Genomic DNA, 25729 nt, shown 5'->3' with positions numbered 1-25729 from the left:
GGATTTAAGACAATACCGTGTTTAAAATACATACAAGAACTCAGAGGTAAAAAGCAAGTATTTGGACATCTGATGTTTTCATTGGTTAATTATAGCCAATGAGGAAAGCCATTGTCCCAGAGAGTGCCACATGGCATGATGGGTAATAAGTTCCTGCCAGACCGTGAGTATATATTACAGAGCCTCCTCCAGTGTGACAGGGTTCCTCTACAGGGCGTATCACTAAGGTAAGATTTGCCAAAAAAAAATAGAGCAACATACAATTATAGCTTAATATTACAGACTTAAAAGTGTGTAGATATTAAGTTGTTAATTATCTCACTTTTCCTTATTCACAGACTTGTACAATATGAACTAAATGATTAGAACAACTTAAAAGAAAAAAGCGTTAAACCTACAATTAATTACCAAAACCTATTTATTATAAAAATGTAGAATTAGTAATTAGCTCATTCTTGCCATGCCTAAGCACCTGAGAATGAATTATGTAGTTTTATGTATGCAAGCCTTTTTATTACAGATTAAATAAGTTTGATATCTGATCCATGTCTCTCTGAATGCTGATCCATGGCAGGGTCGAAGTTGGCCTGCAGTCTGTCCCAGGCAAGATAAGGCACACGGCTGGGGTACCCCCCCGACGGGATGCCAGTCCATCGCAGGGCACATACACTCATACACACTATGGGTAATTCAGAGACATCATTTAGCCTAACAGCCTCAGGGACCCAGAGTCTCAGGTGGCTTTACAGTGCTTCAAAACTTGCTTTTGGATTAACACTGTATCCAGTCACAGCTGAATCAAATTCTGTCGTACTTGAATAGAATCGTTCCTCATCTTTATATATAACACCGTAAATGATGTATCATAGATGCATTTCATATAGTCTGAGATGGAGAGAAATCCCTAATATAGACAAGTGTGTTTCTTTCAGTATCTAGCTGTAATTAGAGGTGTCATTACAAGTGGTTGGTAACCACAGTACATTGGAGACAAAATTGATGTATTATATTTGAGTAAATATAACATGTTTAATTTTAAATATAATGCCAAAGTTGATATGCAGGTTTAAATCTCATTCATTTTTCCTTATGCAGGTTCCAAAGCTTTTCTTGCCCTACGAACAAAAAAGAAGATGAAAAGCAACCATTCCGAGCTGGAAAATGTGCACTACTGCTTCGAGTCTTCAAACACTTCCTGCCTCAAGCTTGTTTATCCAATCAGAATACGAGCCTCTTTGTATGTTCTGTTAGGGGCCACCGTACTCCTCACTGTGCTGGGAAATCTCCTCGTCATCGTTACTATATCCCACTCCAAACAGCTGCACACTCCCACCAATTACCTCATCCTCTCCCTGGCTGTCAGCGACTTCCTCCTGGGGGCAGTGGTCATGCCGCCTAGCCTGATACGCTCCCTGGAAACCTGCTGGTATTTGGGTGACTGGTTGTGTAAGATCCACTCCAGTTTAGATATTTTACTTACCACAGCATCAATTTTTATGCTTTATTTGATTTCTGTTGAGCGATACGTTGCTGTTTCTCAGCCTCTGCTGTATCACGCTAAGATCACTAACTGTGTTGCAAAGTACATGATCCTCACCTGCTGGGTTCTTTCTGCTCTCTTTTGCTTTGGAACTGAGCTAAACAGCTTGATAATTCAGGATGTTTACCTCACACAGTTTGTCTGTGAGGGAAGGTGTACTGTGTTACAAGACAAGGCTTCAAGCATATTATCTTCCCTTTTTGTTTTCTTCATCCCAGGGTTATTTATGCTTGGCCTCTACCTGAAAATCCTAGTTATTGCACATAAACAAGCCCGTTCAATTCAGGTCACAATTCTAACTAACAGGAACCGTGAAAAGACCAGAATCATTCTGTCTAAGATGGAGCAAAAATCCACCAGGACACTGGGCATAGTTACTGGTGTGTACCTGTGCTGCTGGTCACCCTTTTTTATATACATATTAATAGATCCAATCACTGGTTTATCCACACCGTACCTGTATGACATTCTTCTTTGGATTGGCTATTTAAATTCAGGAATAAACCCCATTATTTATTCATTCTTATTGTTTTGGTTTAGGGAGTCAATAAGAAAAGCTTTTAGGAAAATATTGGCAAATTTTTATTATTAAAGTGAATTGCTGGTACATTTGTAGTGTGAATCAGGCTTTACATTGCGGTCATACTTTTTTCCTCATTTCCCTCATCGATGTTACCGCACCTCTGATACTGACTCCTGTATCTGGTAATTATCTGTACTGATTATCTGCCTTTAATGTCGGGGCATAAGAACAGAGTGATTCATAATATTACTCCTTACTGCAAACTCAACACTGCTATATAAATTATGTATAATGTATTCTGTACGTTGGCTGTAATTCAAACTGCTTTTCAGCATTTTTCTCTCGTTCACTTTAGTTTTTCAAAAATGCCAATAATAAAATGTTGAAGCAAAACTGTGTTGGTGAGATTTATATTCAGTGTTTTTTATATTATAAATCAAAATACAGAAAATGTTCAAGAGGTAGATCATTGCAGATTGATATGACATTAGAAGTCAGATTAGAAAAAAATCTGCAAGTTGACAGAAGACAGGAAATAAAGACTTATTTGGTGATTACATGATAAAGAACAGGTTTAATGCTGTATCTGGGTTGACTAGACTACAGCATGTATGATTCCTTATACCTGGGAAGTGTAGGGCTGTGTGTAATCAAACACAATGATAATAGCACCACCTACTGACACAAAGTATAAATGCAATAGAAGCACAGAGGACAAAATAAACTTCCATGACCGTCAGCAAGGCTGCCCCTGGCTAAACTGGAGCCCTAAGCAGAATTTAATTTTGAGCCCCCCCCCCCCCCAATTACAAAGTGCAGTTAACAAGACATTCAATAAATGATAATCAGGGCCGCCCTAAAAATTTTATCTCCAGTCCCCATCTCGACAGAATTATCCTCTCTTCTGTCTCATGACTAGCAGGGGAGCAGCTGGTGTTGACACCATAGGTTTTTCTTTTTTATTTAAACAACATACCCACCTTCACATGAAGCACGAGCCTCCTCTTGCTTAGACTCTCTTCCTTTTGCTGGCTCCCCGTTCATATTGCCGTTTTGAGGCCATCTCTCCACCTGCATGGATCCAACTTCCTGTCGGCGCATTTGACCGCTGATCGGTCGGATGCTGCCTGCTGTCAATCACTGCGGCAACGCCTGCGGTGTCAGATTACTGGTCTCTTTCCTTTCTCTCCTGCCTTGGGCTGCCTTGGTGCTCTGCGCGCGCCTCACGGCAGCGATGCGCATCCTTTGCGCATTTGCAGGGAATGCGTCCCCTTGAGGAAAATGGGGCACTGATTGTCAGAGATGTATTTCATTTCCACTTCAGATTTCATGGACCTCTATACTTTTGCACTAACTTTCATAAACAGCTTGTAGCACATGAGGGTGCTACACAATTTCACTTATTAAACAAGATAGATAAACAATTTAATACTTATTAAAATAAAACAATATGGTATAGAGTTTCCCAAAGCAGACCACAACATCGCACTCTGAGCATGCAGAAGCTTGTGACAAGACATGAAGAGAACATGGCGTTTCGGATTCATTGAAAACTGGTTATCAGCTCAAAGCTATTGCATAACCAGAACACAAATGGCTGAAAAAAGGCAAACATTGATATACAGCCTGTTGGAGATGGCTGTGCCCAGAGGTCAAATCTGAATCAGAAAGAATGGCGAGGCCTGTCAGAGTGGGAGGGACCCTGAATACGCTGCTCTGTACATTATTTCTTTAGTTATCGTATTCATTTATAATCACAATCACAAACATACAGTATGTTCATTTGTTAGGATGTTGCATTACCAATTTAAAGCAATATAAAAGAAATAAAAAATGTGATCAAAAACTTATTCTGGGTTTTGTATACGTGTATGGTGCATATCACATAGTTAAATAATATTTTTGAAACATGACATGTAAATGCAACTTTTAAAATGCATCAACAAGGGTTATCGTAGTGTCGTCGTGTTCTTGTTGATTCATTCGTAATGTTCCTGTGAAAATTCATAAAATGACAATTTTTTCATGGATTGCTTTTTTACACATCTTGACTCTAGCAGAATCTAGCTATTAAGCGAAGTTTGGGCAGCAGGGTAGATGCAAAATAAGTCAAAATACAAAAATATGGGACAGAAATCATGGCGTCAAGCAGGAATATCTCATAGGGCACCGTCTGCTGAGGCCTAAGTTCGCATAGGGCACTGTCTGCTGAGGCCTAAGGCCGCATAGGGCACTGTCTGCTGAGGCCGCATAGGACACTCTCTGCTGAGGCCTAAGTCCGCATAGGACACCGTCTGCTGAGGCCTAAGTCCGCATAGGGCACCGTCTGCTGAGGCCTAAGTCCGCATAGGACACCGTCTGCTGAGGCCTAAGGGTGCCTAGAGCACCGTCTGCTGAGGCCGCATAGGGCACTGTCTGCTGAGGCCTAAGGCCGCATAGGGCACTGTCTGCTGAGGCCTAAGTCCGCATAGGGCACTGTCTGCTGAGGCCGCATAGGACACTGTCTGCTGAGGCCGCATAGGACACTCTCTGCTGAGGCCTAAGTCCGCATAGGGCACTGTCTGCTGAGGCCTAAGTCCGCATAGGGCACTGTCTGCTGAGGCCAAAGGCCGCATAGGGCACTGTCTGCTGAGGCCTAAGTCCGCATAGGGCACCGTCTGCTGAGGCCTAAGTCCGCATAGGGTACTGTCTGCTGAGGCCAAAGGCCGCATAGGGCACTGTCTGCTGAGGCCGCATAGGACACTCTCTGCTGAGGCCTAAGTCCGCATAGGGCACTGTCTGTTGAGGCCTAAGTCCGCATAGGGCACTGTCTGCTGAGGCCAAAGTCCGCATAGGGCACTGTCTGCTGAGGCCTAAGTCCGCATAGGGCACCGTCTGCTGAAGCCTAAGTCCGCATAGGGCACTGTCTGCTGAGGCCAAAGGCCACATATGGCACCGTCTGCTGAGGCCTAAATCCGCACAGGGCACTGTCTGCTGAGGCCTAAGTCCGCACAGGGCACTGTCTGCTGAGGCCTAAGGCCGCATAGGGCACCGTCTCTTGAGGCCTAAGTCCGCATAGGGCACCGTCTGCTGAGGCCTAAGTCCGCACAGGGCACTGTCTGCTGAGGCCAAAGTCCGCACAGGGCACTGTCTGCTGAGGCCTAAGTCCGCATAGGGCACTGTCTGCTGAGGCCTAAGGCCGCATAGGGCACTGTCTGCTGAGGCCTACGGCCGCATAGGGCACTGTCTGCTGAGGCCTACGGCCGCATAGGGCACTGTCTGCTGAGGTCTAAGGCCGCATAGGGCACTGTCTGCTGAGGCCTAAGGGGGCCTAGGGCACATCATGCGCTTTCACTAGCACTGACTGCACTAATAATATAGCACGGCAGTGTAAGTAACGGTATCCATTTTCCTTACGCACCTAATCAGTAAATAATCACAGCAGACAGTCACGGTCAGTAATTAATACTGATAAGGTGAAAGTATATCACGTTTCCACTGGTCTGTGGTATGTGTCTAACGACAGTCATTACATCAGCTACAACATTTTCAAATGCAATGTGGAATTAACATAATAGCATGTCTAAAATAAATTTAAAACCTTTATTTTTGTATGTATGTCCACTGTCCTGAGGAACAGTCATTACATCAGCTTAAAGACAGTCTAATACACTGTGGATTTAAGACAATACCGTGTTTAAAATACATACAAGAACTCAGAGGTAAAAAGCAAGTATTTGGACATCTGATGTTTTCATTGGTTAATTATAGCCAATGAGGAAAGCCACTGTCCCAGAGAGTGCCGCATGGCATGATGGGTAATAAGTTTCTGCCAGACCGTGAGTATATATTACAGAGCCTCCTCCAGTGTGACAGGGTTCCTCTACAGGGTGGCTCACTGAGGTAAGATTTGCCAGAACATAGAGCAACTTACAATTATGGGTTAATATTACAGACTTAAAAGTGTATAGATATTAAGTTGTTAATGATCCCACTTTTCCTTATTCACAGACTTGTACTATATGAACTAAATGATAAGAACAACTTAAAAGAATAAAGCATTAAAGCTACAATTAATTACCTAGACCTATTTAATATAGAAATGTACAATTAGTAATTACCTCATTCTTGCTATGCCTAAGCACCTGAGAATGAATTATGTAGTTTTATTCATGCAAGCCTTTCTATTACAGATTAAATAAGTTTGATATCTGATCCATGTCTCTCTGAATGCTGATCCAGGGCAGGGTCGAAGTTGGCCTGCAGTCTGTCCCAGGCAAGATAAGGTACATGGCTGGGGTACCCCCCCGACGGGATGCCAGTCCATCGCAGGGCACATACACTCACACACACTACAGGTAATTCAGAGACACCATTTAGCCTAACAGCCTTAGGGACTGAGAGTCTCAGGTGGCTTTACAGTGCTTCAAAACTTGCTTATGGATTAACACTGTATCCAGTCACAGCTGAATCAAATTGTGTTGTACTTGAATAGAATCGTCCCTTATCTGTATGTATAACACCATAAACGATGTATCATAGATGCATTTCATGCTGTATAGTCTGAGATGGAGAGAAATCCCTAATATAGACAAGTGTGTTTCTGTCTGTATCTAGCTGTAATTAGAAATGTCATTACAAATGGCTGGTAAGCACATTGGAGACAAAATTGATGTATTATATTTGAGTAAATATAACATGGTTTAATTTTAAATATTATGCCAAAGTTGATGTGCAGGTTTAAATCTCATTCATTTTTCCTTATGCAGGTTCCAAAGCTTTTCTTGCCCTACGAACAAAAAAGAAGATGAAAAGCAACCATTCTGAGCTGGAAAATGTGCACTACTGCTTCGAATCTTCAAACACTTCCTGCCCCAAGCTTGTTTATCCAATCAGAATACGAGCCTCTTTGTATGTTCTGTTAGGGGCCACCGTACTCCTCACTGTGCTGGGAAATCTCCTCGTCATCGTTACTATATCCCACTCCAAACAGCTGCACACTCCCACCAATTACCTCATCCTCTCCCTGGCTGTCAGCGACTTCCTCCTGGGGGCAGTGGTCATGCCGCCTAGCCTGATACGCTCCCTGGAAACCTGCTGGTATTTGGGTGATTGGTTCTGTAAGATACACACCAGTATTGAAAATTTACTCACTGGGTCATCAATTTTTATGCTTTATTTGATTTCTGTTGAGCGATATGTTGCTGTTTCTCAGCCTCTGCTGTATCACGCTTTGATCACAACTCGTGTTGCCAAGTACATGATCCTGACCTGCTGGGCTCTTTCCGCCCTTATTGGCTTTGGGATGGAACTAAACAGCTTGACAATTCAGGATGTTTACCTCACACAGTTTAACTGTGAGGGAAGGTGTGCTGTGTTACTAGACAAGGCATCAAGCATTTTATCTTCCCTTTTTATTTTCTTCATCCCAGGGTTATTTATGCTTGGCCTCTACCTGAAAATCCTAGTTATTGCACATAAACAAGCCCGTTCAATTCAGGTCACAATTCTAATTAACAGGAACCGTGAAAAGACCAGATTCATTCTGTCTAAGATGGAGCAAAAATCCACCAGGACACTGGGCATAGTTACTGCTGTGTTCCTGTCCTGCTCGTCGCCCAGTTTTATATGTTTCATAATAGACCCAGTCACTGGTTTATCCACACCGTACCTGTATGACATCCTTATTTGGATTTACTATTTGAATTCAGTAATGAATCCCATAATTTATTCATTCTTATTTAAATGGTTTAGGGAGTCACTGAGAAAAGCCTTTAGTAAAATATTAAACAGTTTTGATTAGTGTTACTATGGAGGGTCCAGGTTAAATGCTGGTAAATGTACAGTGTGACTGAGGTTTCTGTCTTTTCTCCTCATTTCCCACATCGATGTTACTGCTCCTCTGATACTGACTCCTGTATCTGTAATTATCATCACTGACTGTCTGCCTTTAATGTCAGGGCAGAGCACAGATGGAGTGGTTTATAAGAAATACTGTTTTTTCTCTTTTTCCAAAATTAACACCACTTCATAACTTATATATGCTGTACTACATACTTCACCTCTAATTCAAACTTGTTTTTAACCATGTTCTCTCCCGTTCACTGTGATTCATTAAATTTGTCAGTAATAAAATGTGAGTGTAGAACTGTGTTTGAATTGTGACATTTATATTCCGTGCCATTTTCAGGTTATACGTTAATAGAGTTGCCCCACAGCCCCCAAGCATTCGACAGATACATCACTACAATTTAAGAGTCCAGGTGAAATACTGCTGAATATCTTCTGGTTTATGTCACAGTTTTTTCTCATCTCACACATCGATGTTACCACACCTCTGATACTGACTCCTAAATCTGTTAGTCACTGTATCAATACTGGCTATCTGCCTTTAATGCCAGGACTGCTATATGAATTATATATATGTAATATATTCTGCATGAAGGTGTCATGGTGGTGCAGTGGTTAGCACTGTTGCCTCACACCTCTGGGTCCCGGGTTCGAGTCTCCGCCTTGGTCACATGTGTGTGGGGTTTGCATGTTCTCCCCATGTCGTCGTGGGATTTCCTCCGGGTACTCCGGTTTCCCCCCACAGTCCAAAAACATGCTGAGGCTAATTGGAGTTGCTAAACTGCCCGTAGGAATGCATGTGTAAGTGAATGGTGTGTGAGTGTGCCCTGCGATGGGCTGACCCCCCATCCTGGGTTGTTCTCTTCCTCGTGCCCATTGCAACCAGGATAGGCTCCGGACCCCCCGCGACCCAGTAGGATAAGCGATTTGGAAAATGGATGGATGGATATATTCTGCACATTGGCTCCTGATTAAAACTGATTTTCACCATTCTTTTCTCCTGTTTACTTTTGATCTTCATACAGCAATTATCAGTAAGAAAATGTGGGTGAAAAATGGTGATTGAATGGTGACACTTGCGTTCAGTGCCATTCTAATTTGCCCCAAAGCACCCAAACATTCGACTGATACATCCCTTCAGACTAAAATAATGACATAATAAATCAGAAAGAAAAGTTGTTCAGAGAGGACAGGAAACAAAAACTCATTTGATGTTTACAGGATAATAACCTGTGAGGGACCAAGACCAGCCGGCTGCTGATGTACTGATGCTTGTACCTGCAGAGCAGAGCAAGCAGCCTTGTTTGAAAGCTACAGTAGAAACAGGAGGACAGAGTGGTGAACCCTTACACTGCCAGACTGCTACAGACACTGCAAGCTGTACAGCCGAACCCTGAATCAGGAACAGTGATTTATGAATCAGGAACAATTATTTATGCTTTCTTATTGAAGTGGTTTAGGCAGTCAATAAAAAAGCTTTTAGGAAGGTTATTTTTTTTAAAAATTCACTAATACATTTTAGAATTAATTTGAAATCTTGGTGCAGTCACTGTGGGAATTTGTTTATAGGTTTCCTTCATAATTTTTCCTCTTCTCACACATTGATATTACCAAAACTCTGATACTGATTCCTGAATCTGGTAATAATCGATACTGGCTCTCTGCCTTCCATGCCAGGAAATAGCGCAGACAGAACAATTTGTAATAATTACTGGTCTTTTGCAAACACTGCTATGTGCCTTTTCTGTGCTGGATTATGTACTTTACGTCTAATTCAACCTGATTTTCAAGATATTTGGTTCTTTAAAATTGGCAGTGATAAAATGTCAGTGCAAAACTGCGCTTGAATGGTGAAATTTAAATTCAGCGCAATTTTCATGTACATTGACAGTAATTACTTATCCCAAAACACCCAAATGTTAGATACATCAGTACAAAATGACATACCAATATTACAAAATCAGAGTAGGAAATAGCGAGAAGATAAAGGACAGGAAACAGAAACTCATTTGATGTTTACAGGATAATAACCTGTGAGGGACCAAGACCAGCCGGCTGCTGATGTACTGATGCTTGTACCTGCAGAGCAGAGCAAGCAGCCTTGTTTGAAAGCTACAGTAGAAACAGGAGGACAGAGTGGTGAACCCTTACACTGCCAGACTGCTACAGACACTGCAAGCTGTACAGCCGAACCCTGAATCAGGAACAGGGATCTTTATATTCAAAGATGGCCTGAAACATGAACATCTGCATTAAAAAGCCTTAACAAATTGTAAATGATTCAATAAAATGGTTCAACAAATTGAGGCTGCTTTTCGATGTTTAACATCATACAGCATAACAGCTTTAGAGGTTGTATCTGGGTTAACTAGGCCATAGAAATCTACACCATCATAGCCTTTCATGTATGATTCCCTTCCCAGTGGAAGTTTAGCGTTGTGTGTAAACATACACAATGATAATAGCACCACCTACTGACACAAAGTATGGTTGCAATAGAAGCAAGAAAGATGAAATAAACTTCACATGACTGTCAGAAACGTGTTTTCTAGTAATGGCCAAAGAAAGTGTCATGAATAAATTGCAGTATTTTCAAACTCCACTACATTGTCATCTCTGATCAAAAAAGATCTCAAAGCATGAACCCAAAGCAAACCATCTACTGCGACCAAAAACACAGCAAAGGCCTCAGGAAGCTTCGTTGGCATCACTAGGATTTTCACTTCAGATTTTAGTGCCCTCTGCACTATCACCCCAACATTTATAGACACTTCTCACATGGGGGTTCTACACAGTTTCAATTAGTTATTGAATGAGGGATACAATATAGCACAGGCTTCCCCAATTCCAGTCCTGAAAGGCCAGTTTGCAACTTGGTTTGCTGATTTCCCTGCTCAGACACACCTACTAAACCTGGTAAATAGTGAATAAGCTGCGTCTGAGTAGGAACATCTGCAGCTCAAGTGGAGATTCCCAAAGCAGATGCCAACATCTTACGCCAACCATGCAGAAGTTCCCCATTAGACTTTGGTTGGTGACACATTCACACCCAGACTGATTCTGTACATCCTCCCCATGAAACACTGCCGATTATTCTGAAGCTATACTGGCTGTAAACTGAACATACTTTCCACAGATCACAAGAATATCCATCTATTCATACATCTATTATCCAAAACCATTTGCTCAGTACACAGTCAGTATCAGTGAATAATGACATACAGGCGCTGGACAATGAAACTGAAACACCTGATGTTAAACCACAATAACTTATCATTATGGGGTCGGGCCTCCTTTTGTGGCCAATAAAGCATCAGTTCATCTTGGGAATGACAGATACAAGTCTTGCATAGTGGCCAGAGGGATTCTGAGCCGTTCCTCTTGCAGAATAGTGGCCAGGTCAGTATGTGATGCTGGCGGAGGAAAACGTTCCCTCACTCGCTCCTACAAAACACTCAGGCCGCATAGGGCACTGTCTGCTGAGGCCTAAGGCCGCATAGGTCACTGTCTGCTGAGGCCTAAGGCCGCACAGGACACTGTCTGCTGAGGCCTAAGGCCGCACAGGGCACTGTCTGCTGAGGCCTAAGGCCGCACAGGGCACTGTCTGCTGAGGCCTAAGTCCGCACTGGGCACTGTCTGCTGAGGCCGCATAGGGCACTGTCTGCTGAGGCCTAAGTCCGCACAGGGCAATGTCTGCTGAGGCCGCATAGGGCACTGTCTGCTGAGGCCTAAGGCCGCAGAGGGCACTGTCTGCTGAGGCCTAAGGCCGCACAGGGCAATGTCTGCTGAGGCCTAAGGCCACATAGGGCACTGTCTGCTGAGGCCTAAGAGTGCCTAGGGCACAACATGGGCTTTCACTACCACTGACTGTACTAATAATATAGCACGGCAGTGTAAGTAATGGTATCCATTTTCCTTACGCACTTAATCAGTAAACAATCACAGCAGACAGTCACGGTCAGTAATTAATACTGATAAGGTGAAAGTATATCACGTTTCCACTGGTCTGTGGTATGTGTCTAACGACAGTCATTACATCAGCTACAACATTTTCAAATGCAATGTGGAATTAACATAATAGCATGTCTAAAATACATTTAAAACCTTTATTTTTGCATGTATGTTCACTGTCCTGTGGAACAGTCATTACATCAGCTAAAAGACAGTCAAACACACTGTGGATTTAATACAATACCTTGTTTAAATTACATTCAAGAACTCAGAGGTAAAAAGCAAGTATTTGGACATCTGATGTTTTCATTGGTTAATTAAAGCCAATGAGGAAAGCCACTGTCCCAGAGAGTGCCGCATGGCATGATGGGTAATAAGTTTCTGCCAGACCGTTAGTATATATTACAGAGCCTCCTCCAGTGTGACAGGGTTCCTCTACAGGGTGGCTCACTAAGGTAAGATTTGCCAGAACATAGAGCAACTTATAATTATAGCTTAATATTACAGACTTAAAAGTGTGTAGATATTGAGTTGTTAATGATCTCACTTTTCCTTATTCACAGACTTGTACAATATGAACTAAATGATAAGAAAAGTTAAAAGAATAGAGCATTAAAGCTACAATTAATTACCAAAACTTATTTATAATAATAATGTAGAATTAGTAATTAGCTCATTCTTGCTATGCCTAAGCACCTGAGAATGAATTATGTAGTTTTATTTATGCAAGCCTTTTTATTAAAGATTAAATAAGTTTGGTATTTTATCCATGCCCCTCTGAATGCTGATCCAGGGCAGGGTCGAAGTTGGCCTGCAGTCTGTCCCAGGCAGGATAGGGCACATGGCTGGGGTAGCCCACCGATGGGAAGCCAGTCCATCGCAGGGCACATACACTCACACACACTACGGGTAATTCAGAGACACCATTTAGCCTAACAGCCTTAGGGACCCAGAGTCTCAGGTGGCTTTACAGTGCTTCAAAACTTGCTTATGGATTAACACTGTATCCAGTCACAGCTGAATCAAATTGTGTCGTACTTGAATAGAATCGTTCCTTATCTGTATGTATAACATCATAAACGATGTATCATAGATGCATTTCATATAGTCTGAGATGGAGAGAAATCCCTAATATAGACAAGTGTGTTTCTTTCTGTATCTAGCTGTAATTAGAGGTGTCATTACAAATGGTTGGTAACCACAGTACATTGGAGACAAAATTGATGTATTATATTTGAGTAAATATAACATGGTTTAATTTTAAATATAATGCCAAAGTTGATGTGCAGGTTTAAATCTCATTCATTTTTCCTTATGCAGGTTCCAAAGCTTTTCTTGCCCTACGAACAAAAAAGGAAGATGAAAAGCAACCATTCCGAGCTGGAAAATGTGCACTACTGCTTCGAATCTTCAAACACTTCCTGCCCCAAGCTTGTTTATCCAATCAGAATACGAGCCTCTTTGTATGTTCTGTTAGGGGCCACCGTACTCCTCACTGTGCTGGGAAATCTCCTCGTCATCGTTACTATATCCCACTCCAAACAGCTGCACACTCCCACCAATTACCTCATCCTCTCCCTGGCTGTCAGCGACTTCCTCCTGGGGGCAGTGGTCATGCCGCCTAGCCTGATACGCTCCCTGGAAACCTGCTGGTATTTGGGTGACTGGTTCTGTAAGATCCACAGCAGTTTAGATATTTTACTTAGCACAGCATCAATTTTTATGCTTTATTTGATTTCTGTTGAGCGATACGTTGCTGTTTCTCGGCCTCTGCTGTACCACGCTAAGATCACTAACTGTGTTGCAAAGTACATGATCCTGACCTGCTGGGTTCTTTCTGCTCTCTTTTGTTTTGGAACTGAGCTAAACAGCTTGATAATTCAGGATGTTTACCTCACACAGTTTAACTGTGAGGGAAGGTGTACTGTGTTACTAGACAAGGTGTCAAGCATATTATTTTCCCTTTTTATTTTCTTCATCCCAGGGTTATTTATGCTTGGCCTCTACCTGAAAATCCTAGTTATTGCACATAAATAAGCCCGTTCAATTCATGTCACAATTCTAATTAACAGGAACCATGAAAAAACTAAAACCATTCTGTCTAAGATGGAGCAAAAATCCACCAGGACACTGGGCATAGTTACTGCTGTGTTCCTGTCCTGCTGGACACCCTATTTTATATGCATAATAATAGATCCAGTCACTGGTTTATCCACACCGTACCTGTATGAGATTCTTCTTTGGATTTGCTATTTAAATTCAGGAATGAATCCCATTATTTATTCATTCTTATTCTTTTGGTTTAGGGAGTCAATACGAAAAGCTTTTAGGAAAATATTGGCAAATTTTTATTATTAAAGTGAATTGCTGGTATATTTGTAGTGTGAATCAGGCTTTACATTGCGGTCATACTTTTTTCCTCATTTCCCACATCGATGTTACTGCTCCTCTGATACTGACTCCTGTATCTGTAATTATCATCACTGACTGTCTGCCTTTAATGTCGGGGCATAAGCACTGAGTGATTTATAATATTATTCTTTACTGCAAACTCAACACTGCTATATAAATTATGTATAATGTATTCTGTACTTTGGCTGTAATTCAAACTGCTTTTCAGCATTTTTCTCTCGTTCACTTTAGTTTTTCAAAAATGCCAATAATAAAATGTTAAAGCAAAACTGTGTTGGTGAGATTTATATTCAGTGTTTTTTATATTATAAATCAAAATACAGAAAATGTTCAAGAGGTAGATCATTACAGATTGATATGACATTAAAAGTCAGATTAGAAAAAAATCGGCAAGTTGACAGAAGACAGGAAATAAAGACTTATTTGGTGATTACATGATAAAGAACAGGTTTAATGCTGTATCTGGGTTGACTAGACTACAGCATGTATGATTCCTTATACCTGGGAAATGTAGGGCTGTGTGTAATCAAACACAATGTGAATAGCACCACCTACTGGCACAAAGTATAAATGCAATAGAAGCACAGAGGACAAAATAAACTTCCATGACCGTCAGCAAGGCTGCCCCTGGCTAAACTGGAGCCCTAAGCAGAATTTAATTTTGAGCCCCCCCCCCCCAATTACAAAGTGCAGCTAACAAGACATTCAATAAATGATACTCAGGGCCACTGGAAAATTTAATCTCCAGTCCCCATCTCGACAGAATTATCCTCTCTTCTGTCTCATGACTAGCAGGGGAGCAGCTGGTGTTGACACCATAGGTTTTTCTTTTTTATTTAAACAACATACCCACCTTCACATGAAGCACGAGCCTCCTCTTGCTTAGACTCTCTTCCTTTTGCTGGCTCCCGGTTCATATTGCCGTTTGGAGGCCATCTCTCCACCTGCATGGATCCAACTTCCTGTCGGCGCATTTGACCGCTGATCGGTCGGATGCTGCCTGCTGTCAATCACTGCGGCAACGCCTGCGGTGTCAGATTACTGGTCTCTTTCCTTTCTCTCCTGCCTTGGGCTGCCTTGGTGCTCTGCGCACGCCTCACAGCAGCGATGCGCATCCTTTGCGCATTTGCAGGGAATGCGTCCCCTTGAGGAAAATGGGGCACTGATTGTCAGAGATGTATTTCATTTCCACTTCAGATTTCATGGACCTCTATACTTTTGCACTAACTTTCATAAACAGCTTGTAGCACATGAGGGTGCTACACAATTTCACTTATTAAACAAGATAGATAAACAATTTAATACTTATTAAAATAAAACAATATGGTATAGAGTTTCCCAAAGCAGACCACAACATCGTACTCTGAGCATGCAGAAGCTTGTGACAAGACATGAAGAGAACATGGCGTTTCGGATTCATTGAAAACTGGTTATCAGCTCAAAGCTATTGCATAACCAGAACACAAATGGCTGAAAAAAGGCAAACATTGATATACAGCCTGTTGGAGGTGGCTGTGCCCAGAGGTCAAATCTGAATCAGAAAGAATGGCGAGGCCTGTCAGAGTGGGAGGGACCCTGAATACGCTGCTCTGTACATTATTTCTTTAGTTATCGTATTCATTTATAATCACAATCACAAACATACAGTATGTTCATTTGTTAGGATGTTGCATTACCAATTTAAAGCAATATAAAAGAAATAAAAAATGTGATCAAAAACTTATTCTGGGTTTTGTATATGTATATGGTGCATATCACATAGTTAAATAATATTTTTGAAACATGACATGTAAATGCAACTTTTAAAATGCATCAAAAAGGGTTTTCGTAGTGTCGTCGTGTTCTTGTTGATTCATTCGTAATGTTCCTGTGAAAATTCATAAAATGACAAATTTTTCATGGATTGCTTTTTTACACATCTTGACTCTAGCAGAATCTAGCTATTAAGCGAAGTTTGGGCAGCAGGGTAGATGCAAAATAAGTCAAAATACAAAAATATGGGACAGAAATCATGGCGTCAAGCAGGAATATCTCATAGGGCACCGTCTGCTGAGGCCTAAGGCCGCATAGGGCACCATCTGCTGAGGCCTAAGTCCGCATAGGGCACCGTCTGCTGAGGCCTAAGTCCGCATAGGGCACCGTCTGCTGAGGCCTAAGTCCGCATAGGACACCGTCTGCTGAGGCCTAAGGCCGCATCGGGCACCGTCTGCTGAGGTCTAAGTCTGCATAGGGCACTGTCTGCTGAGGCCTAAGGCCGCATAGAGCACTGTCTGCTGAGGCCGCATAGGACACTGTCTGCTGAGGCCTAAGGGGGCCTAGGGCACATCATGCGCTTTCACTAGCACTGACTGCACTAATAATATAGCACGGCAGTGTAAGTAACGGTATCCATTTTCCTTACGCACCTAATCAGTAAATAATCACAGCAGACAGTCACGGTCAATAATTAATACTGATAAGGTGAAAGTATATCACGTTTCCACTGGTCTGTGGTATGTCTAACGACAGTCATTACACCAGCTACAACATTTTCAAATGCAAAATACATTTAAAACCTTTGTTTTTGCATGTATGTTCACTGTCCTGTGGAACAGTCATTACATCAGCTAAAAGACAATCTAATACACTGTGGATTTAAGACAATACCGTGTTTAAAATACATACAAGAACTCAGAGGTAAAAAGCAAGTATTTGGACATCTGATGTTTTCATTGGTTAATTGAAGCCAATGAGGAAAGCCACTGTCCCAGAGAGTGCCGCATGGCATGATGGGTAATAAGTTTCTGCCAGACCGTGAGTATATATTACAGAGCCTCCTCCAGTGTGACAGGGTTCCTTTACAGGGTGGCTCACTAAGGTAAGATTTGCCAGAACATAGAGCAACTTACAATTATAGCTTAGTATTACAGACTTAAAAGTGTGTAGATATTAAGTTGTTAATGATCTCACTTTTCCTTATTCACAGACTTGTACAATATGAACTAAATGATAAGAACAACTTAAAAGAATAAAGCGTTAAAGCTACAATTAATTACCGAAACCTATTTATTATAAAAATGTAGAATTAGTAATTAGCTCATTCTTGCCATGCCTAAGCACCTGAGAATGAATTATGTAGTTTTATGCATGCAAGCCTTTTTATTACAGATTAAATAAGTTTGATATCTGATCCATGCCCCTCTGAATGCTGATCCAGGGCAGGGTCAAAGTTGGCCTGCAGTCTCTCCCAGGCAAGATAAGGCACACGGCTGGGGTACCCCCCCGACGGGAAGCCAGTCCATCGCAGGGCACATACACTCATACACACTACGGGTAATTCAGAGACACCATTTAGCCTAACAGCCTCAGGGACCCAGAGTCTCAGGTGGCTTTACAGTGCTTCAAAACTTGCTTATGGATTAACACTGTATCCAGTCACAGCTGAATCAAATTCTGTCGTACTTGAATAGAATCGTTCCTTATCTTTATCTATAACACTGTAAGTCATGTATTGTAGATGCATTTCATACGGTATAGTCTGAGATGGAGAGAAATCCCTAATATAGACAAGTGTGTTTCTGTGTGTATCTAGCTGTAATTAGAGGTGTCATTACAAATGGCTGGTAAGCACATTGGAGACAAAATTGATATATTATATTTGAGTAAATATAACATGGTTTAATTTTAAATATAATGCCAAAGTTGATGTGCAGGTTTAAATCTCATTCATTTTTCCTTATGCAGGTTCCAAAGCTTTTTTTGCCCTAGGAACAAAAAATAAGATGAAAAGCAACCATTCCGAGCTGGAAAATGTGCACTACTGCTTCGAATCTTCAAACACTTCCTGCCTCAAGCTTGTTTATCCAATCAGAATACGAGCCTCTTTGCATGTTCTGTTAGGGGCCACCGTACTCCTCACTGTGCTGGGAAATCTCCTCGTCATCGTTACTATATCCCACTCCAAACAGCTGCACACTCCCACCAATTACCTCATCCTCTCCCTGGCTGTCAGCGACTTCCTCCTGGGGGCAGTGGTCATGCCGCCTAGCCTGATACGCTCCCTGGAAACCTGCTGGTATTTGGGTGACTGGTTCTGTAAGATCCACACTAGCATAGATACTTTACTCAGTGCAACATCAGTTTTTATGCTTTATTTGATTTCTGTTGAGCGATACGTTGCTGTTTCTCGGCCTCTGCTGTACCACGCTAAGATCACTAACTGTGTTGCAAAGTACATGATCCTGACCTGCTGGGTTTTTTCTGCTCTCTCTTCTTTTGGAACTGAGATGAACAGCTTGATGACTCAGGATGTTTACCTCACACAATTAAACTGTGAGGGAAGGTGCACTATGTTGCAAGACAAGGCATCAAGCATATTATTTTCCCTTTTTGTTTTCTTCATCCCAGGGTTATTTATGCTTGGCCTCTACCTGAAAATCCTAGTTATTGCACATAAACAAGCCCGTTCAATTCAGGTCACAATTCTTACTAACAGGATCCATGAAAAAACTAGAATCATTCTGTCAAAGATGGAGCAAAAATCCACCAGGACACTGGGCATAGTTACTGCTGTGTTCCTGTCCTGCTGGTCACCCACTTTTATATACATTTTAATAGATCCAGTGACAAGTTTATCCACACCTTACATATATGACATTGTTCAGTGGGTCGGTTATTTGAATTCAGGAATGAATCCAATTATTTATGCTTTCTCATTGAAGTGGTTTAGGCAGTCAATAAAAAAGCTTTTAGGAAGGTTATTTTTTTAAAAAATTCACTAATACATTTTAGAATTAATTTGAAATCTTGGTGCAGTCACTGTGGGAATTTGTTTATAGGTTTCCTTCATAATTTTTCCCCTTCTCACACATTGATATTACCAAACCTCTGATACTGATTCCTGAATCTGGTAATAATCGATACTGGCTCTCTGCCTTCCATGCCAGGAAATAGCGCATACAGAACAATTTGTAATAATTACTGGTCTTTTGCAAACACTGCTATATGCCTTTTCTGTGCTGGATTATGTACTTTACGTCTAATTCAACCTGATTTTCAAGATATTTGGTTCTTTAAAATTGGCAGTGATAAAATGTCAGTGCAAAACTGCGCTTGAATGGTGAAATTTAAATTCAGCGCAATTTTCATGTACATCGACAGTAATTACTTATCCCAAAGCACCCAAATGTTAGATACATCAGTACAGACTGACATACCAATATTACAAATCAGAGTAGGAAATAGCGAGAAGATAAAGGACAGGAAACAGAAACTCATTTGATGTTTACAGGATAATAACCTGTGAGGGACCAAGACCAGCCGGCTGCTGATGTACTGATGCTTGTACCTGCAGAGCAGAGCAAGCAGCCTTGTTTGAAAGCTACAGTAGAAACAGGAGGACAGAGTGGTGAACCCTTACACTGCCAGACTGCTACAGACACTGCAAGCTGTACAGCCGAACCCTGAATCAGGAACAGCGATCTTTATATTCAAAGATGGCCTGAAACATGAACATCTGCATTAAAAAGCCTTAACAAATTGTAAATGATTCAATAAAATGGTTCAACAAATTGAGGCTGCTTTTCGATGTTTAACATCATACAGCATAACAGCTTTAGAGGTTGTATCTGGGTTAACTAGGCCATAGAAATCTACACCATCATAGCCTTTCATGTATGATTCCCTTCCCAGTGGAAGTTTAGCGTTGTGTGTAAACATACACAATGATAATAGCACCACCTACTGACACAAAGTATGGTTGCAATAGAAGCAAGAAAGATGAAATAAACTTCACATGACTGTCAGAAACGTGTTTTCTAGTAATGGCCAAAGAAAGTGTCATGAATAAATTGCAGTATTTTCAAACTCCACTACATTGTCATCTCTGATCAAAAAAGATCTCAAAGCATGAACCCAAAGCAAACCATCTACTGCGACCAAAAACACAGCAAAGGCCTCAGGAAGCTTCGTTGGCATCACTAGGATTTTCACTTCAGATTTTAGTGCCCTCTACACTATCACCCCAACATTTATAGGCACTTCTCACATGGGGGTTCTACACAGTTTCAATTAGTTATTGAATGAGGGATACAATATAGCACAGGCTTCCCCAATTCCAGTCCTGAAAGGCCAGTTTGCAACTTAGTTTGCTGATTTCCCTGCTCAGACACACCTACTAAACCTGGTAAATAGTGAATAAGCTGCGTCTGAGCAGGAACATCTGCAGCTCATGTGGAGTTTCCCAAAGCAGATGCCAACATCTTACGCCAACCATGCAGAAGTTCCCCATTAGACTTTGGTTGGTGACACATTCACACCCAGACTGATTCTGTACATCCTCCCCATGACACACTGCCTGTTATTCTGAAGCTATACTGGCTGTAAACTGAACATACTTTCCACAGATCACAAGAATATCCATCTATTTATACATCTATTATCCAAAACCATTTGCTCAGTACACAGTCAGTATCAGTGAATAATGACATGCAGGCGCTGGACAATGAAACTGAAACACCTGATGTTAAACCACAATAACCTATCATGATGGGGTGGGGCCTCCTTTTGTGGCCAATAAAGCATCAGTTCATCTTGGGAATGACAGATACAAGTCCTGCATTGTGGCCAGAGGGATTCTGAGCCGTTCCTCTTGCAGAACAGTGGCCAGGTCAGTATGTGATACTGGCGGAGGAAAATGTTCCCTCACTCGCTCCTACAAAACACCCAGGCCGCATAGGGCACTGTCTGCTGAGGCCTAAGTCCGCATAGGGCACTGTCTGCTGAGGCCTAAGGCCGCACAGGACACTGTCTGCTGAGGCCTAAGTCCGCATAGGGCACTGTCTGCTGAGGCCTAAGTCCGCATAGGGCACTGTCTGCTGAGGCCTAAGGTCGCATAGGGCACTGTCTGCTGAGGCCTAAGGCCGCAAAGGGCACTGTCTGCTGAGGCCTAAGGCCACACAGGGCACTGTCTGCTGAGGCCTAAGGTCGCATAGGGCACTATCTGCTGAGGCCTAAGTCCGCATAGGGCACTGTCTGCTGAGGCCTAAGTCCGCATAGGGCACTGTCTGCTGAGGCCTAAGGCCGCATAAGTCACTGCCTGCTGAGGCCTAAGTCCACATAGACCACTGCCTGCTGAGGCCTACGGCCGCATAGGGCACTGTCTGCTGAGGCCTAAGGCCACACAGGGCACTGTCTGCTGAGGCCTAAGGCCGCATAGGGCACTGTCTGCTGAGGCCTAAGGCCACACAGGGCACTGTCTGCTGAGGCCTAAGGTCGCATAGGGCACTGTCTGCTGAGGCCTAAGGCCGCATAGGTCACTGTCTGCTGAGGCCTAAGGCCGCACAGGGCACTGTCTGCTGAGGCCTAAGGCCGCACAGGGCACTGTCTGCTGAGGCCTAAGGGCGCACAGGGCACTGTCTGCTGAGGCCTAAGGTCGCACAGGGCACTGTCTGCTGAGGCCTAAGGTCGCACAGGGCACTGTCTGCTGAGGCCTAAGGTCGCACAGGGCACTGTCTGCTGAGGCCTAAGTCCGCATAGGTCACTGTCTGCTGACGCCTAAGTCCGCATAGGTCACTGTCTGCTGAGGCCTAAGTCCGCATAGGGCACTGTCTGCTGAGGCCTAAGGCCGCATAAGGCACTGTCTGCTGAGGCCTAAGTCCACATAGACCACTGCCTGCTGAGGCCTAAGTCCACATAGACCACTGTCTGCTGAGGCCTAAGTCCGCATAGGTCACTGTCTGCTGACGCCTAAGTCCGCATAGGTCACTGTCTGCTGAGGCCTAAGTCCGCATAGGGCACTGTCTGCTGAGGCCTAAGGCCCCATAAGGCACTGCCTGCTGAGGCCTAAGTCCACATAGACCACTGCCTGCTGAGGCCTAAGTCCACATAGACCACTGTCTGCTGAGGCCTAAGGGGGCCTAGGGCACATCAAGTGCTTTCACTAGCACTGACTGCACTAATAATATAGCACGGCAGTGTAAGTAATGGTATCCATTTTCATTAGGCACCTAATCAGTAAACAATCACAGCAGACAGTCACGGTCAGTAATTAATACTGATAAGGTGAAAGTATATCACGTTTCCACTGGCCTGTGGTATGTGTCTAACGACAGTCATTACATCAGCTACAACATTTTCAAATGCAATGTGGAATTAACATAATAGCATGTCTAAAATACATTTAAAACCTTTATTTTTGCATATAAGCTAACTGTCTTGTGGAACAGTCAATACATCAGCTAAAAGACAGTCAAATACACTGTGGATTTAAGACAATACCATGTTTAAAATACATACAAGAACTCAGAGGTAAAGCGCAAGTATTTGGACATCTGATGTTTTCATTGGTTAATTAAAGCCAATGAGGAAAGCCACTGTCCCAAAGAGTGCCGCATGGCATGATGGGTAATAAGTTTCTGCCAGACCGTGAGTATATATTACAGAGCCTCCTCCAGTGTGACAGGGTTTCTCTACAGGGTGGCTCACTAAGGTAAGATTTGCCAGAACATAGAACAACTTACAATTATAGGTTAATATTACAGACTTAAAAGTGTGTAGATTTTAAGTCGTTAATGATCTCACTTTTCCTTATTCACAGACTTGTACAATATGAACTAAATGATTAGAAAAACCTAAAGAATAAAGCATTAAAGCTACAATTAATTACCGAAACCTATTTATAATAATAATGTAGAATTAGTAATTAGCTCATTCTTGCCATGCCTAAGCACCTGAGAATTAATTATGTAGTTTTATGTATGCAAGCCTTTTTATTACAGATTAAATAAGTTTGATATCTGATCCATGCCCCTCTGAATGCTGATCCAGGGCAGGGTCGAAGTTGGCCTGCAGTCTCTCCCAGGCAAGATAAGGCACACGGCTGGGGTACCCCCCCGACGGGAAGCCAGTCCATCGCAGGGCACATACACTCACACACACTACAGGTAATTCAGAGACACCATTTAGCCTAACAGCCTCAGGGACCCAGAGTCTCAGGTGGCTTTACAGTGCTTCAAAACTTGCTTTTGGATTAACACTGTATCCAGTCACAGCTGAATCAAATTCTGTCGTACTTGAATAGAATCGTTCCTCATCTTTATCTATAACACCGTAAGTCATGTATTGTAGATGCATTTCATGCTGTATAGTCTGAGATGGAGAGAAATCCCTAATATAGACAAGTGTGTTTCTGTCTGTATCTAGCTGTAATTAGAGACGTCATTACAAATGGTTGGTGAGCACATTGGAGACAAAATTGATGTATTATATTTGAGTAAATATAACATGGTTTAATTTTAAATATAATGCCAAAGTTGATGTGCAGGTTTAAATCTCATTCATTTTTCCTTATGCAGGTTCCAAAGCTTTTCTTTCCCTAGGAACAAAAAAGGAGATGAAAAGCAACCATTCCGAGCTGGAAAATGTGCACTACTGCTTCGAATCCTCAAACACTTCCTGCCTAAAGCACGTTTATCCAACCACAATACGAGCCTCTTTGTATGTTCTGTTAGGGGCCACCGTACTCCTCACTGTGCTGGGAAATCTCCTCGTCATCGTTACTATATCCCACTCCAAACAGCTGCACACTCCCACCAATTACCTCATCCTCTCCCTGGCTGTCAGCGACTTCCTCCTGGGGGCAGTGGTCATGCCGCCTAGCCTGATACGCTCCCTGGAAACCTGCTGGTATTTGGGTGACTGGTTCTGTAGGATCCACACCAGTATAGAAACTTTACTCATTGTAGCATCAATTTTTATGCTTTATTTGATTTCTGTTGAGCGATATGTTGCTGTTTCTCAGCCTCTGCTGTATCACGTTTTGATCACAACTCGTGTTGCAAAGTACATGATCCTGACCTGCTGGGTTCTTTCCGCCCTTATTGGCTTTGGGATGGAGCTAAATAGCTTGATAATTCAGGATGTTTACCTCACAGAATTAAACTGTGAAGGAAGGTGTGCTGTGATACTAGACAAGGTGTCAAGCATATTATCTTCCCTTTTTGTTTTCTTCATCCCAGGGTTATTTATGCTTGGCCTCTACCTGAAAATCCTAGTTATTGCACATAAACAAGCCCGTTCAATTCAGGTCACAATTCTAACTAACAGGCACTGTGAAAAGACCACAATCATTCTGTCTAAGATGGAGCAAAAATCCACCAGGACACTGGGCATAGTTACTGCTGTGTTCCTGTCCTGCTGGTCACCCTGTTTTATATACATAATAATAGACCCAATCACTGGTTTATCCACACCGTACCTGTATGAGATTCTTCTTTGGATTTGCTATTTAAATTCAGGAATGAATCCCATCATTTATTCATTCTTATTTAAATGGTTTAGGGAGTCACTGAGAAAAGCCTTTAGTAAAATATTAAACAGTTTTGATTAGTGTTACTATGGAGGGTCCAGGTTAAATGCTGGTAAATGTACAGTGTGACTGAGGTTTCTGTCTTTTCTCCTCATTTCCCTCATCGATGTTACTGCTCCTCTGATACTGACTCCTGTATCTGTAGTTATCATTAGGGGGCATACTTTTAGTACGTACGCACGGAATAGGGGGGGGGGGGGTAGTTCTAAAATTTTGACCTAATCTTCCGTACGTGTGCGTATGCTGGGGGGGGGGGGGTGAATCAATTTGAGAAATTTCAAAATTAAGTGTTTCGTGAACCCGACCTGCTGGATTGCATTCCATACGTGCATATAACTCAAAATGCGACATGAGTTTTTTTAAGACGACCGGACTCTGTTTAAACAATATTTCATAAACGATCTAAAAAAACAGGTTTGCAAAACACCACGGACCTCCGAAATATCTGGTTTAAAAGGCGCTGTAACATTATGGAAATGGTGACCCATTTCGTTTCATTTGAAAGTGATTTTATTACAGTAAATCTCATGACATCAGTCTTTTGTTATCCGTAAAGTTACCAGGAACGTTTGTAGCTCCACAAAGCAGTACATAAATCGACTAACGATCGCCCATGCGTGCGTGCGTGCGTGCGTACGTACGCGGGGGGGGGGGGAGTCAACTACACACCGTACATGTGCGTACGGGGAGAGAGGGGGTCCAAAAAATCGGTAAAATGTGCGTACGTACTAAAAGTATGGCCCCTTACTGACTATCTGCCTTTATTGTTGGGGCGTAAGCACAGATGGAGCGGTTTATAAGAAATACTGTTTTTTTCTCTTTTTGCAAAATTAAAACACTACGTAACTTATATATGCTGTACTGTGTACTTTACCTCTAATTCAAACTTGTTTTTTTTTAAATTTCCTCTCCCGTTCACTGTCGTTCTTTAAACTTGTCAGTAATAAAATGTGAATGCAAAACTGTGTTTGAATTGTGACATTTATATTCCGTGCCATTTTCAGGTTATACGTTAATAGAGAGTCGTCGTGGGGTTTCCTCCGGGTACTCCGGATTCCCCCCACAGTCCAAAAACATGCTGAGCCTAATTGGAGTTGCTAAGTTGATGCTGAATGCATGGTGATTGAAT

General features: G+C 42.3%; 3 protein-coding genes and 1 long non-coding RNA gene across 25 annotated transcripts in view; 3 read left to right on the top strand and 1 right to left on the bottom strand.

Annotated features, from left to right (window-relative positions):
* The window catches only part of LOC125714943 (trace amine-associated receptor 1-like), an 88303-nt gene that overhangs the window by 53008 nt on the left and 9566 nt on the right, over nt 1–25729 (top strand). Inside the window, exons 3-4 of one of the 6 annotated variants that reach the window (XM_048986082.1) lie at nt 1694–1826; nt 18710–19701. In XM_048986082.1, the coding sequence (XP_048842039.1) occupies nt 1694–1826; nt 18710–19003 (427 nt within the window). In that variant the 3' untranslated portion in view covers nt 19004–19701. Of the gene's footprint in view, nt 1–1095; nt 2451–12590; nt 12671–18709; nt 19702–23587; nt 24734–25729 lie in introns of those variants that run through there. The other 5 variants (XM_048986077.1, XM_048986079.1, XM_048986078.1 and 2 more) reach the window with 5 other exon arrangements.
* The window catches only part of LOC125714945 (trace amine-associated receptor 1-like), an 89185-nt gene that overhangs the window by 53944 nt on the left and 9512 nt on the right, over nt 1–25729 (top strand). For 4 of the 16 annotated variants that reach the window (XM_048986104.1, XM_048986087.1, XM_048986086.1 and 1 more), the window contains exon 1: nt 12270–12298. The exons of 1 other annotated variant lie outside the window; for it this stretch is intronic. Coding sequence is in view for 1 of the 15 variants with exons in the window: in XM_048986100.1 (XP_048842057.1) it covers nt 6358–6400 (43 nt within the window). In the remaining 14 variants the exon portion in view is untranslated. Of the gene's footprint in view, nt 1–5920; nt 5946–6235; nt 6401–12269; nt 12299–12679; nt 12753–17090; nt 17113–22693; nt 22723–23104; nt 23177–25729 lie in introns of those variants that run through there. 11 more of the 16 variants (XM_048986102.1, XM_048986101.1, XM_048986090.1 and 8 more) reach the window with 9 other exon arrangements.
* On the bottom strand, nt 1483–24336 carry LOC125714953 (uncharacterized). 2 transcript variants are annotated; one of them, XR_007383897.1, is made up of 3 exons: nt 24274–24336; nt 13667–13850; nt 1483–1597 (listed from the first exon to the last, which is right to left on the bottom strand). It is a non-coding gene; the product is annotated as an uncharacterized LOC125714953 (long non-coding RNA). The 2 variants fall into 2 exon arrangements; XR_007383898.1 differs by lacking the exon at nt 24274–24336 and adding an exon at nt 18665–18721.
* LOC125714942 (trace amine-associated receptor 1-like) lies at nt 6258–8809 on the top strand. Its single transcript, XM_048986076.1, has 2 exons — nt 6258–6318; nt 6812–8809. Exons 1-2 carry the CDS (start codon nt 6273–6275, stop codon nt 7843–7845), a joined length of 1080 nt encoding a protein of 359 aa, XP_048842033.1. The 5' UTR covers nt 6258–6272; the 3' UTR covers nt 7846–8809.

Source organism: Brienomyrus brachyistius, chromosome 19 (genome assembly GCF_023856365.1).
Source record: "Brienomyrus brachyistius isolate T26 chromosome 19, BBRACH_0.4, whole genome shotgun sequence".
NCBI lineage: Eukaryota > Metazoa > Chordata > Actinopteri > Osteoglossiformes > Mormyridae > Brienomyrus > Brienomyrus brachyistius.
The sequence above is the reverse complement of the archived record's forward strand: the minus strand, read 5'-3'. Positions and strand labels throughout refer to the sequence as shown.